The 20,353-nt window shown below is 37.3% G+C and overlaps 1 protein-coding gene across 1 annotated transcript in view; it reads right to left on the minus strand.

The window, feature by feature from the left end:
* myo10 (myosin X) overlaps positions 1–20,353 on the minus strand; it is a 138,807-nt gene that overhangs the window by 76,494 nt on the left and 41,960 nt on the right. The window contains exons 2-3 of the mRNA XM_088918476.1: positions 19,775–19,873; positions 4,466–4,624 (exon numbers count right to left, since the gene is read on the minus strand). Coding sequence (XP_088774602.1) covers positions 4,466–4,624; positions 19,775–19,873 — 258 coding nt within the window. The remainder of the gene's footprint in view (positions 1–4,465; positions 4,625–19,774; positions 19,874–20,353) is intronic.

The raw sequence follows: 20,353 nt of genomic DNA on the forward strand, positions 1-20,353 counted from the left end.
ACTCAAGGGCTGCAGGAGCCCAGCAACAGCAATTTAAGATTCAGAGGAAGAGGACAGAGAGTGGGATAGGTCGGCATTCACTCAAGCGATTTTCCGAACCTGGTGGGTTTCAACAGTAAAGGTGGGTGGGGAACGGTGCTTTTCAGTTTATTGAAATTAAACGTGTGACCCCCCCAAAAAAACAATAAACAAGTTTCAAATCGCCAGAAGAGTGGTCATCAGTGTTACTGGAACAATAAAATGTTTATACCCACTCTGCATTCAGATCCAACTCAGAGCAGGCTTGCAGAATGACACCTAATTCAGTGATAATGTGCAAACTAATGGCTTGCATTCTGTAAACACAAATGGCAGAAATTTAAGATGCAAACCGCTGCTTCATACCAGTCTGAAAGCATAACCCTTTGCTATTTCCCGAGGCTTCTCATCACAAAGCAAACTAAACACGGAAAAAAAGTGCTGGAAAACGGGGAGAGAGAGGAACAAAAAAAGCTGAGGGTTTTCCTAATTGCTCGTGTCTGTGTCTGATGTGGAGATGGCTGCTGGAAAGCTATGCGTTCGAACAAGAAGCAGTTCTCTGGTTTGGGGTTGAGGAGCAGAGCTCACAGCTGGTTACAATCAAGGGCAGAGTGAGCTACATTCTCAATTTAACTCCAGAAATGAAAAAAAAAAGAAGAAATACTGGCTTTAGTCTGCAAAGATCCTTCTTGGATCCTGTTAGTTTCCAAACACACTGCTGGTGCACCCTGAATAGGTAGCTAGGATGTGCACTTCTGGGAGCAGTGCTGATGACAGACTGCTGTACTCTGTACTTTCACAGTAAGGGGAGCTTCAGAGGTAAACATAGCCTCACTCAGGAATGTCTTGTATGAGAAACAGAGAAAACAGGCAAAAAGTACAGAATTTATCAGACTCAGGCCTTAAGGCGTTGTGGGTCTGTGTTATTACAGCACTTCCACCATCAGTTTTATGAAAACTGGCCCCAGAAAAAACTAATAATTGAGTGCCGGGGACGATTTTGAAACAATTTTTAAAAATTCAAGTATGAAAAACAAACTGCTAAAAATATTATGTCTTAATTCATCTGCCTGCACTAAGGTGAACACTCTGTCCTATATGAAACAGTGCACAGTAGGATTACCACTAATTGACAGTAACACCTAATTCTAAATTGATGAACAAAACAGATGTTAGCTTTTACTTTTAACCAGCTGTGTTCTTACTGATACTAAAAATAATACTGAAAGCAGACACAACATTCAATGCACACAAACTAAAGTTAATTTTCTAGTTTTAGAAACGTTCCTGATAATGATGATTTAAAAGAAGAACCATAGTCACAGAACATATGGAAAAAAAACATTTAAGGCCTGATAAGCAAACTAAGTTGTTCTTAGAAATTCTGTCTGGTATTCACTGCAACATATGACCCAGTTATCATTAACAGATGCCGTCAAACTATTATAATCAAGTGTGATTGGTCTCTTATGGTAAAAATAATCTAATCAATTTGTTATGTTTGCTACCGGTGTCCTTTCAAATTTTCATTTGAATTCCTTTTACAGATTTGACAAAGGCTAATCTAATAATGTCAAAGGAAATACAATAATTAGAAATAAGAAGAGAGAAAATTGCTTGTGTAATCTTATGAAAAATGTCTCACAATTCTGAAAAACAATCATTTTCATATTCTCCAAAACTGATTACAGCTGAAAGAGCACAAATCTTAATGCACCTTGAGAATGTATTATAGTAGGCTGATACTGTATACCTACCTGCACACATCACAGTATGAAGAAAATAGACCTGTTGTGCAAGGAAATATCCAGCTTTAAGAAATGCAGTGGCTTTTAAAGCTCAAAAAACAATGAGAATGTGCAATCTAAGCATCTCAAAAAGATAAAAAAGACATTATTAACTGAAGAGAAGCGCTAAAATCACTGAAGTGCTACTCTAATGCTGTAGCACTAGCTGCAGATAAGCAATGTGCCTGTATTTGCAGCAGCTGCTGGATTTGCACACATTGTATTGTAATGAACTCTTTGTTTGCACTATGGTCGTTTTACACCAGTCAGCAATTATGATGAATAATAACTTTTCTGTCCGAGTCTCTGTAAACCTTTTAAATTAAAAGCTTAAGAGCACAAACCGCTATTCACAATTAAAGTCTACGCCACCGTATAACATTAAATGTGCAGTATGGAGAAACATGGGGGCATCAGAGTAGAACAAAATTAGCACATGATTAGTTCTTTGCCTTGTCATGTGATGTGATGTGATCTACTTCTGTGGAAAAAACTGTTGAGCACGCCAGCTCTCTTCAATAGGACTGTCTGCCTGGATGAAAACTTTGCTCTGAGAAAGATCCTGGATTTTTTCATATTTAGGAATCCTAATGTTTGGACTTTCCAGATGAGTGTAGTGAATTCATAAGCAAGCACACAATCAGGGTCTGCCCTGGGCACAGAAGAACTAAGCAACTACTTGGGGCCCCAAGGCTGCCAGGGGGTGCCCTCAATGTGCAACACAGCCTAGTTTGAATTGGCGCGTTCAAATGTGAGCGAACAATTCCCTATATAGTGGTGCTTTCTGGCATGTACCATCGAGTACATAGTGTGTTTCTGCAGCGCAGGAAAGAAAAGCAGGATAAGCGATCTCAAAACAGAGGTATTCCAAATCAAGTCATTGTAATAATGCATTTGTATTTCATTGGGTGTACAAGTGAACAGCAGACAAGCCACATTCTCAAGCTAGACACAAAGACGACTGGAGGTGCTTTGCTAGAATTTAACTGTGTCACATTAATGAACATAAATTATTGTACCAGACTATGATTCCTACTTAGTAACTGTCAGCCACTCAGAAGATTGAACGTTTTTTTATTTTTCTGTAAAAAGCAGAAATCTGAGTAGAATGCAGGATGCCAGTCTAACTTAGCATGAGGAATGTCTTAGAGTATGAAGATTAATTAATGTTCTTATTTAAGCCACTGCAAACACGTTTGTCTTAGAAGTGGGAACATCCCAGCTGGCTGCCCAACGTCCCACAGAATCAAGGCTTATATAGCGAGCCAAGTAACCAGGATCAGAAAACATTTTTCAAAAACTCCCACTTTCCAAATGAAAATAATGCAAACAGGCAAGAATATTCCCTCCACAACCTATTTCGTTTTGGCTCCAAAACAATGTTCACATTGAAGACAAGCACAAATCCCTTCAGAAAAGTTATTTTTTAAAGAGATATTTGAATTTGTACATTTGCCATTTCAGTGGTGAAGGCGTTGCATGCAAGTCAACAAGAAGCTCTGCTTATAGCACAGGAAAAAGCACTTTGTCCATTTAGAAAAACTACATGGTCATATTTTCCAGTGTGTTTCTCTTTTTTTTCCGTTTCAAACAGGAGATACGTTACAACTATATTTACAAATAACATGCATCAAAGGGACCCATACAACCTGTAAATCCCATAAAAAACAACAGAACACCCAAACCTCAGAAATTAGTAAAGTTCCCTTTAAAATTTAAAAGCAACAAGTTTCCAAGTTTCCCATTTAGACTGAAGACCAATTTGAATAATGATTAACAATCTCAATAATCTCTGTCCACACAAAGCTGCCTAAATTTATAAGATGCCTAAGTCCTTGTTGGCATCTTGCTTAATGATAAAACAGTGAGCATTATGTTTGTTCATCCTGTGTGGTTTGTATTCTAAATAACAAACAAATAAAAAAACAAATGTACAAAAGGATAGCAACTTGGAATCACATGCAGATGGGACCACAGGGAGCAGATTCCCAGAGATGATGACACTACATACTAGAAGGCAACAGCATCACAGGAGCCTACGAGCTGATGTACAGTATGCAAGCCACTACAAAAGTATTGTGCTGTGCTGATAAGATCACTTTTATTGGCCATATACAATTTCCTGCATTAGGAATTTGTCTTTTTGCATACCCCAGCTTGCTCTCCATGAGATACACAGACGGGGAGAGTGAAGCTTGGGGTCAGAGCGCAGGGTCAGCCATTCCTACAGCGCCCCTGGAGCAGGTGGGGTTAAGGGCCACTGCTGTAGTGTCCCTCAAGGTTTATTCTCATCAACCACAGGAATGGTCCTTATATGGCAGGCTTTACTTTTCCACACCATTATATGGTCCATTATATGGTTTCTTGAGCAGGATTACTATACCTGTGGAGCTATGAGCTGCTGATTCAAGACATGTCATGCAATTTCCTTGCTTTTCAGGCTATTAATACCTATATACATGGTGTAGTTGCATTATAACCATACAAAAGGCTATTTGACACAGGAGGTGCAGATTCAATGTAATAGTACAGTACATCTCACAGACAGATGGGAACTGGAAATTATGTCTGTATTCACCACCTTTGCAGGCGCCTCTTGGGAAGGCAAGGGGCAGCAATGAAGACGACAGCGTGGTGACAAGCTCAAAGGTGAGACTTACATAGATTTTGTTTTGCTGGTAGCGGAGGAACAGATTGTACATGATGGCCCCATCATGAAGGTCAGCCAGCCCTGCCATGTCCTCCACTCCTTCAGAACTGCTGGAGTGCATAGGCATCACCTTCTGCCGAGTGAGGGTGTTCTGCTTGTACGTGTAGACCTGGAATTAAAGAACAAAAAACCACCGTCAACAGTGAGGAACACAACTGACTTCACAGGATCCAGGAACACCCCCCTACTCTTTCCAGTGGATTAATAAACCCAGGCTATGAGCTCACCAAGGGCATCACCATGCTGCACAATTGCTTCTTTCCCCACAGGTCAATTCCCAACTTGCCTCACACGTAATGCTGGCATTACATTACATGGCTTTTCCTAGGATTTTCAGTTGTATATAATCGTAAGAAAATCACAGCGAGTTGTAGAGAGTCGCATGGGCATGCCTGTTACCATCAGTTGTATAGGGTGACACCCCCAGCAACTCAGTCATAACGCTATTAATAGCCCCTATGACTCTCTGCGACTAGCTACAGTACGATAAAATCAAAGAGGTTTGCCATGAGTGAGGGGTTCCCCTTTCATGCACCACTGTTTAATTAGAACTTAGCACAACAAGAGAAAACTCTAGCCTCGTCTTTAGCTCAGTGTTAACCGTTTCAACCTTTTTCATTTCCACCTTGAGTTGATTCTGAAAAAGAACTGAAACAGCAATGTTATGTGGAAAAATTACTGCTGATGTCAAAAATTGTAGACCACCAACTTCGGAAAATTAAGGCAACGTGACTGTCCCCTGCATCATGAGGATTTTGGGAGACAAACGATACTTACAAACCATGCTTTATAGAAGCATCACTTTTGAAAAAATGGTATACCTATTTGTGCCTTGCATCAAAGCAATGGAGGGAATGTATATTATACTGTGCTTCTTGCTGGCAGAACATGACAAGAACCACCTCAAACCACACCCTCGGGCCCCAGGAAAAGTGCTGAACCACTGGGAATTGGGTTAAAGTAAAGGCAAAAGAAAGCACATCTGGAGCAGACTGCCCAGCATCAGGACGCCTTGTGACAGTTCCACACTGCCAAGCTAGGAAATTCAACATGCCTTCAGGGCTAGAATATCTAAAACAACAGAAACAAACTGTGAAACAATTATAAAAAATAATAACACTCCCCCTCCTTCGAAATCTGTTATTTAAGGTATGCGCCGTCGTTCTAAAAATCTAAAAAAAGTCCACAGTATATAAGATTACCCACAAATTAATTATTTTGATTCTAGACCGAAGGAAAATCCACATCTTACATACATACAGATAGGAATGCTTGAGCAGCTTTCAAGTCTACAGTAAACATGTACTTGCTGAAATGACAGCAGGGTGAACTTCATATAAAGCAAACTACTGTGACTATTAAATTGCCTGTCATGCCAGACAAATATAAGTAAAGTCTTGCAGGAAACCCATTCACGACTTTCTTCTCCAAAGAAATATACGTTCTTATATAATGTACTAATTGTTTTGAGGAAATTAAGGGAATATAAGATGAAGCTATTAAATGCCAAGTTGAAAGAAATGTGTCATCACAGACACTGATACAAGATGTTCACGCTCATGTTTTTTCTGATGTCACATCCGAATTTCCCATTTTCTGATCTTCCATAAAGACTACCCCCAAAAAAGTTTTGCAGTTAAACTTTTACACTGGTGCTTCAGATAAGAAGCATGCGTGGGCCAAAAAAGAAACTTTCTCTTAGATCTGGAGTTGTATGCTAATATATGCTTTCTGTTGAGAATAATTGGTCAGATGTATGTCATTAAATGCTTACATAGCAATATACCAGAGCAAATAAGATCCTGTAAATGTTCAAGGCACCTAACAATTATGGTAAGGATATATGTTAAGAAAGGTTACTGTGTCTAAATGTCAAACGTAGCCATTTGACACCATTAAAAATATAGGGACAACAGAGACAAGATAAGGGTTCACAGTTCCAGGCTTTGGAATGCAACGGTCTTGGAATGTGACTCAACTGTCAGTGGGCCTCTATGTAAATGTGATTTAGTAATTCACTTTAAAAGGGATACTAAAAACCACAAAGAAAATGTAAAACAGACATCACACTATCACTGTTCAGAAGGGAGGTTTATCCAAACAGTATTGTCAGAATTATGTTTCTTGGTATACTGTAGCTTAAAGTAGATTTCCTCACATTCATGAGTTTTCTGTTTCTTTTCCCATCTTCCTCAAACAAACAGATACATACTGTACTGTATGTTTTAGATTAGGCAGAAAACAAATTATTACATTTTTTTCTTGAAATTGCTGGGAAATGCTTTATAATATAAAACCTTTCTAAAAATGTTTACTCATTATGTCTGCTTTTTACTTTGTTTTGACTATTAAAGAATAAACCTTAACTTGTGAAGAAAGTTTCTGATAATGGAAGGTCAATAACATTTCTCTTTTTATGAAAAATGACAAAAAACAGATCAATCTTTTTTTTAAAATGATCTGTGTTTTTGAAAACGCTGCTTAAAACAAATCACACTACTTAGAAATTAAATAAAACAATCTATGTTTAACTTAAATACATTCAAGTCATTTAAATTATTGGTCCTTTTCTCTTCCACACTACACTTGGCAACACATTTAATGTAAGCCACAGCAACAAAAATGTGTACCAAGCGGTATTTGTAATTTACTTACAACAGACTGCATTTCCTCTTTAAAATACACAGATAAGCAGTGCTGATCATAATTAAACCAACAAAATCTAAATTGCTTGTTTACATAAAGCACACAACTGTACAACATGGATATATTAAGATCTAAACAACTGTAAACCTCTTCACTTCAACCTACTGTATGTAGATTCAAACAGAATTTATATATGCAGATTTATAGCAGAGGCCTTAATAATCTTCCTTTGCTCAGTTAAAGATGAACTTTTAGCAGGAATTGGCAAATGAAAATTCCTACTGAAGTACAGAAGTCAGCCTGTTTTAAAATGTGCAAGTTTTACAAGAAGAACACATAACATAATTAATTACTTAAACAGACAAAATCAATACTTTACCTATTGTACAGTATAAGTTTAGATAAACTAGACTGCAACCTTGGCCCAATAGGTTCTTAAACTGACTGTTAACTATTAACCAGCTGGTTATTCACTTATGGGACAAGGTTAGCAAGAAGCAGATCTAAATGCAGCTAAACAAATAAAACGATTTCCATGTTGCTGCAATTTAAAGAAAAAAAATATCATTACAAAAGTGGCAGTGCTTTGATCTCGGTTTCTGAGATCAAAGCCTTTTCTGGTGTTCCTTCCAACTTCCTACTGACTTATTGTAACTGCAACTGAGGTAAAACTAAATATTTTCTTCAACATAAGCACATAAGAAAGGTTACATATGAGAAGAAACCATTTGGCCCAAATTAGCTTGACTGGTAGAAGTATATTGATCCAAGCATCGTACCCAGCCATTTCTGGAAAGAACTCACCTGGGTATTAGCTTTAATTATATGGCTTGATCCAAACCTTTGGATGCATGAGAACCTACTCTTCTCATTTTTTAAATCTGGAATGTGCCTTCCCAGGTGTCATGGTAAAATAAGTCTGTCCACTGCTTTGGAGGACTAGTAATGATTTCACCAACACCAACCTCTTTTCTGTGGTACAATAAAGTTACAGTAGAATTGTACGTTATTAATGTCAAAATCAAAATACATTAAACACCTCTCTTATCTACAAAAACAAAAAAATGCATAGGCTGCCGAGCACAAATATCAAATCTGAACTGCATTCAAGAACTCTTCTCCACAATAAAAAAGTGTTCTCCTTTAGTACAAGCAGGTGCAAATCAATGAGCATATTGACCGTCAAGGAGAGGATCGCATGGATCGAAGGGAGGCTCAGAATGATGTGGTACTAGCTGTGTTGTGGAGGACAATTACAGGTTCCTGTGATGCCTGCCCCCTAGTTTTGTCCCTTATGAAGTGCCACTAGATTATAAGTATTTGGTACAAGTTTTGTATAGATAAAATTAAGGCACTTATTAACAAAAAGAATGGCAGCATTCAGCTGCACGTTTCATGCACGCGTAAATAATTTCATGTACTGTATAGACCACAAAACTCTAATGTGTGCCAACCACAAAGAGTGCTTTAAAATAGCTTTTAGTCTTCAGGTTATTTGAACCTTTTGGAACTATGGCATCTTTAGAACCGTGAATGCAGTAATCTCTGTAATTTTCTTTTTCTTTTTCCAATTTTGGTTTCTATTTGTAGGATGTATCACATAGATGTTTGCATCATGTGTTGGGATACTGGGCTCCTTAAAAAACGATTCATTTTCAGTTTCAAATATTTTTTTGCCCCGAGTATAAAGCTAACCACAGTCCCCACATCAGCCATTGCAACTCGCATGAATCAGATGTAAGAGAATTTACAAGCAGATAAAAAAGTGCTTAGCAGGATAGAAACCAACCCCGACGGACTTCCAGATTCTTACTGAGGAAGTCCTTTGTTGCAGAGACCTCCTCATGAACCAAAAGGGGGGGGGGGGCATTTAACATATCTAATCTCTCAAGGAGCTGCTGCAGATCCCACTGGCAGACTGCGATTTGAAAAGTCCTACAACTGAAAGTCGCAGTGACATTTCGCACTGGCGTCCAATGAAAGATTATTACTGTTAAGAACGTCCTGCTTCATGCTGACCCTCTGACAACCACTTTTTTTCCCCTGCTCGGTCTCATTCTTCGCATTCCAACACATGCTTCCCATATCCTGTTGACAAAAAAAAATCTCCACTTTGTCTCGCACAGGGGGTATATTTATTCACACTTACTTTGAAAGTGTCCAAACACTGTGGGGCAAGAGGGTGCTACATGTTGCAAGAAATGCGCTCCGGTTTCATAAATAAGGCCGCAGTCTTATGAAATTAAGGCCACATGCCATTTCATTACAATATAAGACAGCTGCACCGCAATTTGGAAAAGAAACAACACAAACCCATAGTTTTATTAGGCTGAGTTTTTCACAGATTCTTCTGTTGTCGCTAGACTACATGATATCAATTCATGCATACAGTAGCTGCTTGATGTTTTTGAGGGGATACTGTAAAACTGAACTAAACAGACTGAAGAGGAAGATGTAAAAATGGGTTATCAGAAACTCCTAAGAATGAAAAAAAAACAAAATATTTGTAAAACCTATAAATACATTTTATGTACGTACTGTATTGATCTTAAGCACATCAAATATTCTCCTCTGTTACTTTCACCCCAAATTAGTCTTAAACCTGAACAGATTATATCCCTATTCAACTAATAGAAAGATGTACTCATATTAATATACAATACCATATGTATACCTTTTCCTCTGTTCCAATTTGTCAATTGTTGATAAACTCAACCTTATTGCAACAGCTCTTATACGTACAAACACCGAAGAATGACTAATGCACTCTGAATTCACTTTTTCAAAATCTGCACTGTCAAGAGACATCGTCCACATGGCATGCAGCAATGGAAAATAATAATGCAATAATGTTATTACCTGGGTGACACCTTCATATACATATATATGATGTATTTTTTAGGTTACATTTCGATAGATATAGAAGCTAAGATCAACCATTAAGCAGAAATGATAATTCCTCAGGTAACGGTTGACTACTTTCAGCTTTCCTTCTTCTGCCAAATTCTGTCTTTTAGAGTCAAACTCTCAAACACAATCGCGACCAATGACAACATCCTGTCAGCACCAGTTATACTCTACATTGGCTCCCAGAGTAAAGCCCCAGGGGCTGAAATCTTGATATTTAAACTCCAGTTTCACCAAATGAAGAATCTTACAATGTGGCACATTTAAACCGCCCGTTTCTTTGATGTCTCAGTGACCGCATCTCCTTAATGCTGTTCATCCACGTGCCAGTGCTTAGGTCTGTGTCAGTGTTTTCCTTTGCTCATTAGAAATCTTATAATCTGGGTAGCGTGCAAGATGTGTGTCAGGATAATATCTTACATCACTGTTTCTTATCAGCTGTGAGAGCCCTGGGACTTTCAAGCCCGACAGTCTTTAACTACATTGCAGTTGTATCTTGGCCTGTCCAGTTGGTCTAATGATATACAATATGCATCAGTATGGTTCCTTTAAACTATTCATCTTCAGTTACTTATTTTATTACCTATTAAATGTTCATACACCATGTTGCTTTCAAATTTGTGTCTTTCTTCAGGATTTTCCAAAAGAGAAATTCCACATACACAAAAAATAATGCTAACAGGTGAATAATAATAGACACTGACAGGACAATGTTCAACTGATTTTCAAAAAAGAACTTACTGGTACTAGACTTAACACTTGATTATTTCATCTTTAATTGTTAGAAATCGAGTAAACCTAATATTATAATCTAATATCTTGATTTGTTTTTATTCCTAAGCACAAGCACCATTTTAAATACTTCTCACTCAGAAAATTAATTCTAGACATGATTTTTAGTTCACAGATGTCACAAATAGTGAACTATTCATTTTCAAAAACAGCATTTGAAATGTTTTAGAGGACTACAAATAAAGTTGGAGTGGTTTTATATTCCAAAAGTTGAAAGTACGCCTTAAATGTAAGCAGGTCTATGTCATATTTTGCTAAAAGAATTAAAATTGGCTTGCCTTTAAAATTTCCATGATATTTAATAACATTTAATTTTGTATAATTGAACCAAAACGGTTACTGAAAGTCTTTGCATTATGTGGATGAGTGGAAAATCTCATCATGAAAAAAATATATCTGATCCTCTTAATGAAAATCAGGGTGTTAGCAGTCTAAGTCTGTTTCTCATTCCCAGGTGCTACTTAGAACCGGGCACTTGTATGGTCTTTATATCTTTGAACTACACATTCTAAGCCATAAAACTTGTCATAGGTTTCCACTCACACCATTCAACACACCTTTGTAACGAAGAGCCCATAAATACTAACAGATTTTGAATGCCTTTGATTCCCTTTAATTAATAAGAAAAATCTTTTTTCATTCACTTCTTTGAATGTCTAACTACTAAAAATAAAAATACAAATTTGGGGATAAGAGACAAATGAGACTTATATTGTATCTGCAAGACTAATGGATATCAGTGCAACCGCTTCATATCAGAAGTGGTTCGATCTCTGGGCTTCTGAAACAAGCACAGAAGATATAAGACCTTCTTGTCCCAAATAACTGACAACAACATGCTAATGAAAAAAAACAATAATGATTTCTGACTATGGGATATGACTTTGTTCATTTTTCAAGATTACCAGTTTGTTAAGCTTCCAACAAAGAGCTCTGTAGTCATTTACACGTTTTCTTTTTTGGCTTCACAACTGTACATCAAATCCGTTTTGGCAACTGATCCAACACTACTTTTGCTGTAAGAGAAACTGAAACAAACTCAGCCCTGGAAAATCACAAAGCTTTTTATGTATTTTTTAAAGTAAAAGAAAAAAAACATCTGTTAAGGTTACATTGTCAGAATGAAGCTGCTTCAAATTTCAGTGCTTAAAACGGCTGCATGAAATCTTGTGTTTTTTAATAAGCACCTGTAAAATCAAAAATCTTTCTTTTTAAATCTTTTCCTGAATCCAAACTAAACAATCTTTCAAAGACAAAATGCCAACATTTGCTGAAAAATGAAGAATTTCTCTGCATTTGTGTTATTTCTGCAAGCCAAACCCTACATTAGTGAATATGTAAGGTTACTGTGAAATACAAAGGTCAAAACAATTCAATATATCACAGAAACAGAGACTGAAATCTTAACCTGAGTGTCAGGATGAGTTCAAATTCCACAACATCCACCGCCCTTGAATCATCAGTCAAACCATTAACTTCTTGAAGTTAGACCAACGGGAAGAGCTTTAATCATATTTTACGGTATTTATCCTTTTTGCAAGTCGCTATTTGCCTTGAAACAGTAGCTAAGACAAGTCAAATATGGCTGGTACACTCATTTTAAGGAGGAGCTCTGCTTAGTCAGCAAATTACAAGATTGTTAAGAGTTTTACTTTAGTTCTTACTGTTTACCTAACTTCTGTCATAATCTAAAAATATTTAGCTGTCAGTTTAGCACAGGTAATATATCTGTGGTTAAAGCTTATGTGCAGAATCGTTTAAGATCCTGTTTTCACTATGTCACATAAAGTCATACTCATTGGAGTCCCAATTAATTTCAACTGTCATTACAATAATATAAATTACAGAATAAACCTTTCAATGCAGATGCAGAGACAGAAAAAAAGTTTTTTTTTTAGAGAAATAGTGCATTTTCTATAGCACTACTTCAAAATGTATGTTTTCCATTGCACACAAATGGCACAAATTACAAAACCAATCATAAATGTGCACTGCACTTACATGACATTTTGTCTTAGTTTGCAATGTGATACCATCCCTGCTGATCTTAAAACTCTCACAATACAGGAAATTCATATTTCAACATCGGGTAAACATCTTGAAAATTGGATTCGCCAAATATAAAAGAAATGACTTTTCATTTATAGGGTAATCAGTATAACGTTTTTCCCTTTTGTACAACACAGAGTCAGTTTAACATACTGCATTCCTGTATGTAATCTCAAGTCATGGTATTTTAATGAGCGGTTTTCCCATTCTGGAAATGTAGTTTGTTCTTCCATAAAATATTTTATACTTAATGTTTGTAACTACTTTTGCATCTTTAGTTCTAAGATTGAAGCCATATTGCTAGATTCCTCCCATTAGTTAAAGTAAATACTAGGATCGTGTCAACTGATGGCAAGAGTCAATCCAAAATGAAAGAAATACTCCTGAATTGACTCTTGGAATCATACTGCATCATCATGTGCAGAGTATGGTAAAGCCAAAGTGTTTTCAACTGAGAAATATCACTAGGTTGCATCCTATATTCATGTGTGCCTGTAGCAGAAAAATGATTTTTTGTCGTCATATAATAATATCCTTACACTTAATTAGTGACACTCCACTCAAACAGCTTTACGGATAATTGCGATGCCCCTCCACCACCACCAGTGGGTGTGCAGCACCCACCTGGATGATGCAATAGCAGCCATGGTGCACCCATATGCTCACCACACACCAGCTATCAGTGGAGAGGAGAACAGAGTGATGAAGCCAATTCGTAGATGGGCATTGTTAGGAGGCCATGACTGGTAAAGGCCATTATAACACCATACTTGCAGAAGTCTCTAAATCAACACTTAACAAGCAATAATATGTTCAGAATTCAGCAGGCAGAATTCTCAATAAGTCATGCACAGGTGAGCGCTCTTACCAGGAAGTTTTTACACTCACCTCATGTCGGGTATAGAGTTAATTAAAAAATGTTTTCACTTATATTCAAGGTCCTGCATGGTTGCTCCTCAGTGTCTCAGTGATATGTTACCTGATTGATCCTCACATGTGACCTCCAGTCAGCTGGTTTTGGTATACAGTGTGTTCCAACTGTTCATCTAAATACCACCCTTTGAAAGAATCAGGGACTCAGCTACAATGGGCACTTTTAAGTCTAGCCTAAAAACTTTGAAAGGCTTTTTGAGGTGGTTTTATCTCCTGAATCTACTTTGTTACCATGGCTTTATACATTTCTTTACACTTATTTTGTATAATGTCGTATTTTACAAATTGAGGATTGACAGAGGATTGCTTTTAAATGTGCAATACCAAAAAATGTTTATTATTATGAAATAAGATTTAAAGGCCATGAAAGAATGAAGAACCACATCTCATCTCTGAAAGGGAGACAAATTGTTACTAAGTGACACACTATCAATCATTCTAGGTCCACTCTCCAAAGGTCAGGAGAACTTACTTATTTCCTCTCATTCTTTGGAAATATTAAGCAAACAAAATGGTAAAATATGATTAGGCAAAGAATGCCTTCATTAAATTCAAGGAAGAAATTTCTCTCCACCCACCTCTTCTTTTTTAATGGCAAAGATTTATCTCACAGGGAATTTGAACACACAATCACTGTATTCCAAAACTACTAGGCATTTACCAGTCTCTCTTGTTTATTTAGCTCTCCTGTTAGACCAAACAATCAAGCTCCTGCTGAGGGCCTGTGGAGGTCAACACACAGATGAACTTCTTAAGGCGGTAGGCTGTCTAGTCTTTGGCCTGGCTGAACGTGCTTCAATACGGATTAGACTCCATTTGGCCTTAATTAGTTTTCCAATTTGGAAAATGATATCCGTTGATAACTTTGCAGATACAGACAGCATTTAAGTACCAAAACACAACAAAGTCACTTATTTGGGACCTGAGCCAAGGAACAGATGCTGAAAGTATAAACCTCTTTTCAGTAGGATACTAATAAGGCTGCCCAGACAAGAAAGGCCTGACGCATGCACCAACCACAATTACAAGGCTCTAAAGCTAGGGAGTGCCGTTTTCTTTCCTGCCATTAGAAGTAGCAATTGGGTTATAACAGAAAAGAAGGGATTTTTTTTGGTTTCAGGCGAAGCTCTTGAGTTGGCCTCTGGCTTCATATGCTTTTTTGGATAATCTTAATGTTTTCACATGAATTTGCTCTTACAAAAAAAAAATGATGCCCCTCTTCAGTCTTGTGTTGGAATTGTGATTCAAATGTTACATCATGTTAGTTTAGGGCTGGGAGAAAGTCTAGATTCGTTCTATATGTGTAACGACTGTAGTGCTTACTAGAGCACTGCGTATTTAAATTCTTAACAACTTCTTCTCAGATTTAATCTAGGTGGATTATCATGGTTGTTTGAAGGCTCTCCTACACACTAATTGTATAGTTTTCCCCATAAAAAGTACTATGAACATACAGAAAATCTTTAAACTTTAAACTATAAAAATATAATTCAACAAATTAGCAAAGTCTGTATAAAATAAAGGACATTCGTCTCATACGAATAATAGCTTTTATACTACTCTCGATTTCTACCCTATTATCTTTCCTTTAACATGATCATATCAGCTGCTACCTTGTCAGGAAATGCAGACTGAAAATAGGTGGATGAATGATCATATCAGTAGCTAAGGTAAAATGACAGAGTTACTCAAAGACAATGGATAACATCTGGTCTCTCGTCTCTTTTCTGGGATTAGGCATCTCCCAGTCAACAGGTGCTGTGGTATCATCTTACCAGTGTGTCAAAACAGGCCCAGAGAACAAGTCAGAATTGGTGACCTCAGACAACCTAACTGACCCCTTCCAGCAGGGAAACGAGATCCCCAAAAATATAACCTAACCTGAACTCATTTTATGCAAGTAATTGCTAATATCCAGTTTCCAACAGAACTACTCAACCTCATCATGGAAAAATCAGAAGATGAATGCGAGGGATCAGTTTAGGTGTTTAGACTGAGAAAACAGTGTAAAGCATAGAAACATATCATGGACAATTCATTAATTCAAAATAAACACTAGTCTCCACAGTGATATAAACCCAAGATAAATTGACTGCAGAGCAGTAGCTCAAGATCTTATTGAAGACAATAGCCTGCTGTAGAGTAGTTCATTCCTTTAAAAAACTTCCCAGTGTTTACACAAAATTGTAAACATGGGTGATGTCTCAGCAGAATGGTTTATCTTTTGTGGATCATTACCAGAGCTCCACACAGGATGCTGGAAATTTAAGGTAGGTCAGCAATACCCAGCAGCAGACTGCATCCAAACACAGAGTTTCTGAAGCTCTGCCATTACCACGAGATGCCACAAGGTATCTAAATAGTTTTACACAGCATGGTTAACTCTAAAGGTGTTTCAGACAGATATTTAATAGTGCACTCATTTTTTAAACATTATACTTTGTGATTATGGGGTTCATTAATGCTCCCTTACGTCTCTCTTTCAAAGCACCTATGTGTCATTTTCTGCAGAAACTGTACATATCACATATCACGGTATCTTGAAAACTCTTCACTGAAACAGTAGCAATTTGTCAAATAGCCATGCAATGTAACTCAAATTAATCCCTTGAAAAACAAATGTGGCTGCAAAGGTAAAATAAGTTTAATTTAATTAATTTGCGTGTTTTTAACGAATCCACTGAATCAAGCTTAATCAATCAATCATGCACTGAATTAAGTGTTGATTGAAAGGAGACTGAAATATTTAAAGTAGTTTTCTCACTCTTCACTATTCACAGGTTTATTTCAAAAACAACCTCACACATCTGTCCGAGAAACAATTCATTCCTCTTTGGGTGCCATTCAAAATGTCGAGACTGCTATTCGCTGCAATTAAAATGGTCAGAGTTTCAGCAAAACTTAAAATAAATAGAAATTGTTTGCATTAATCTGTGCTTTCTTTACGTGATTTCTGTATCAAGTTGAAAATCAGCACTATTACATTGGGCTGCATCTCTGTACAGTTTCATACTGTATCTTCAAGGCGTGCAGAGCCAGAGGAAGAAAAAAAGACTCCAATAAAGGGGCAAACTGGCTAAAGAGTGGGTAACAGGCACTTTTATCTGCCTCTGCTCTAGAGGTAAAAACATAGTAAAGGGCACTCAGAAAAAAGGAACCTACTTGAACCAAGGACACTGAGCCGCATGTAGTATTTTGGAAAAATATAAATAATGTGTTAGTGAAGAGCATCGTAAATTATTAGTTTCAACAAATATCCATCACAACTAGAGCTTTTTATACAGCTTACAAAGAAGGTACAGTAAACCTCATAAACTTGTGTATGGTTTTGAACTTAAATTTAATAATCAGGCATTGAATGGGATTAATATGGGTGAGTTCTGTATTTCTTGCTAGCATGTCAGCCATAGCAGTGACTTAAAATGGCACTGGAAGTGTATTACACATGGTTAAGTGCTTCGGTACCTCTGTTGCCCCTTGTACATCCACCTATTCCTGTTCACATTGAGCTTTGGCACCTCAACATTATCACATTAAGCTCTGCTTTTGCCTGTATGCTTCTGGGATCGTTTTTGGAAGAGGATGGAGAGATAAACATGTTCTACCTGGTTTATGTTCTATTTGATTTATGTTATTTTCTAACTTTCTGCACTCAATATTTGCTACAGAGCATTAGTGTTTACGGGAAGCTTTACAAATGATAAATTCAGCTTCATTCTTAGGAAACTTTGTTCTCTTGTCTCTTACAGCACATATAGCAATAGGCAGTAAGATGTGATTGTTATTGGAGCGCTCAGATTACAGTCACGTGTTTGGCCCGAATGGAGCTAAATGCTTACACGTGTCCCACTCTCTTTTCCAAGACATACAAACATTAAATCTGACCAAACCTACCACTAACACATAACTAGTTCTCAACTGCCAGGATATACTACATCTATAAAGAGGAAGCAAAAAGGAAGGCCATATGTTATTTAGGGTTTTTGTTACCTCTGCTAAAAATATTGGTTCTATTTCAGAAACAGAAATACTCTGGAGATGACTTTAAACTTGGCAGTTATTACTAGCTTAGCTTGCCCGTTACAATTGCTAGATAGATAATTGTCACTTGTGCGGCAAGTCGTTGTTGCAGATTGTGTTACTGTTTCACATCTCTGGGGTTCTGGGGTCAAGTATGGCCAGGGGTACCTTCTGTGTGGTCTGCATGGTCTCTGAACAGCCATGGGTACTCCAGTTTCCGCTCACAGTCCTAAGACACACTGTCCCGGTTTTAAGTGGTATCTCTAACATCTTCCACCTCCACCTATGTGTGTGTTCGTACCCTGAAACAGACTGACATCCCATCGAGGATGTATCCTGCCTTGAGTCCATTATCTGCTGGGTTAAGCTTCAGATCATCACAACCCTGTACTGGACTAAGCCGCTACTGATAAAAGATTTATAGTTTACACTTTACAGCTGAATACATAAGTAAAAAAGCAGTTGGTACCCACATTTTGTGGAACTGGCCTTCAAAGATTCAACTGAAAACAAAAATCGAGGATTTTGAATCATGGTTGCAGTGTGTACATAACAAATATCAAAAGTACATTAAATACTTTCATGAAAGGACTGCACGCAAATGTGCTTCCTTGTTAAATTGTCGATTAGCAAAAAATTGCTTACTTATCTGCCAAATGCAAACTTGTAGCCAGGGCCTTGAGATTGATCAAATGATATTGATATCCAATAGCCTCTTTACTACCAGCTCGCTCTGAGAAAGTCAAAACAGACTGAGAGTTTTACAAGCCTGACTCAGCAAAGATGTGGACATGTTAGCTGAGGAACATACACAACACCAATACACAATATTCAGCCTTGTAGGCACCTGTTTCCTAAAGACATTTCTATTTCAATCAGTTTCACCGGAAGCTGGCCAGTATCAGAGACAGAAAAGGAATTCTTCCCAAAGTCTTTATGCATTGATTTTACTTATTGGTCTAATATGAACTTAATATTTAATTTAAATATTAATACTCACCTGATTGCCTGAATGGAATAACTTTACAACACACACACAGGAAATACAATCCAGAAAATTCCCCTGCCCCCATCATTTTTATTCCTCCAAGTACATTGTGTGTAAATAAGCATTTCATGCAACTCTAAGGTGCAACGTCAAAATACGCAAATTGTGTTTTCAGTGAGGGCTAAAAGCATTGCATGTTAAATGTCTTGTGTCAGCACTTGTATCTTTGGATATAACTTACATGATTATGCAACACACACAGGTAATACTCTGATCGCTGTCGGTGTTGTACTGATAGAATGAATCGAGGGCCTACACCACCAGTTTTGGGTGCATGTTTGAATGGAGACTCAGTCTGGGTTTTAATTGGTTACCAAAAATCTAAAGGGCCCATCTTGCATTCCTGGAAGACAGAGGCCCTGTGAAAGTGTAAGCTGGTGGATCCACAATGCTCTGCACTTTCTGTGTTCATTTTTTTCACATAATATTCCTTTAAACCTACTGTATCTCTGTCTAAACAAATACGCTGTTTTTTCCTTAACATCTCAACATCCGAAAGTTTTACCTCTCCAATTGCTCAAGTCAATTTACTGATCTCGGATCTCATTTAACACACATTTAAGTCCTATCATTTACAGATATGTACACGATTATTTTTGGTAGTTATTGACATAGATATCCTGACAAAATATTTTCAACAGATTGGCAATGCCTGCAGTTACCAATAATCCTAAGTACAGTATTTGAAATAATAATCAATAATAATAGAAACTTTGAATGTTCAAGAGGGTTATGAGAGTGAAGGCACAATACCCCTTAAATGCTTTTTAAGGAGGGAATGTCATCTTAAAATAAATACCCAAAATGCAAAACACTAAGCATAAATTGAGGTTCTGGGGACGCCTCTGCAGATTGCAGTCTTACCTGTCCATAGTCTGTGGTGAACACCACAACTCCGCCCGAGCAGGAGGACACAGTGCAGGGAAGATGCTGGTCATTCTCTCTTAACCACACTCTGGCTCCCTGCAAGACAAAGGCCATGATGTTCAAGTCACGTTACCTTCCAGTCACTCAGCCGTAAGAAGCTTCAAAGCTGCACAGCGGATATGTTCGGAGTTATAACACTGCGGTACTAACGCCCAAGGTGTGTGAACCAGTATCTGTTTTATGCAAAAAGCAAAACTAAATCCTCTTTGTCGTCATTCAAAAATGAAATGCCTAATTTGAATGTAGATTTTGTTATAATTGTGGAGCCTCTTAAAAAAGAGGTTTAATCAAAATGGCATCAAGTTCCCAGCTTAGCTAGTTTAATTAATATGACTCATATGATTTTGACTGAAACAGTTGTATCATCATCTACAGTGGTAAAAAAAACTTACGTAAATGAAAAGAGGAAACAAACCAAAACATTAATACATCTTTAAAGAATGATTATAAATTACAATATGCAAAGTAGACAATAAAAGCTACTGATAAACTCCTCTTGCATACAGAGTATGGTAT

This window comes from Atractosteus spatula, chromosome 6, assembly GCF_055471065.1.
Source record: "Atractosteus spatula isolate fAtrSpa1 chromosome 6, fAtrSpa1.hap1, whole genome shotgun sequence".
Taxonomy (NCBI): domain Eukaryota; kingdom Metazoa; phylum Chordata; class Actinopteri; order Semionotiformes; family Lepisosteidae; genus Atractosteus; species Atractosteus spatula.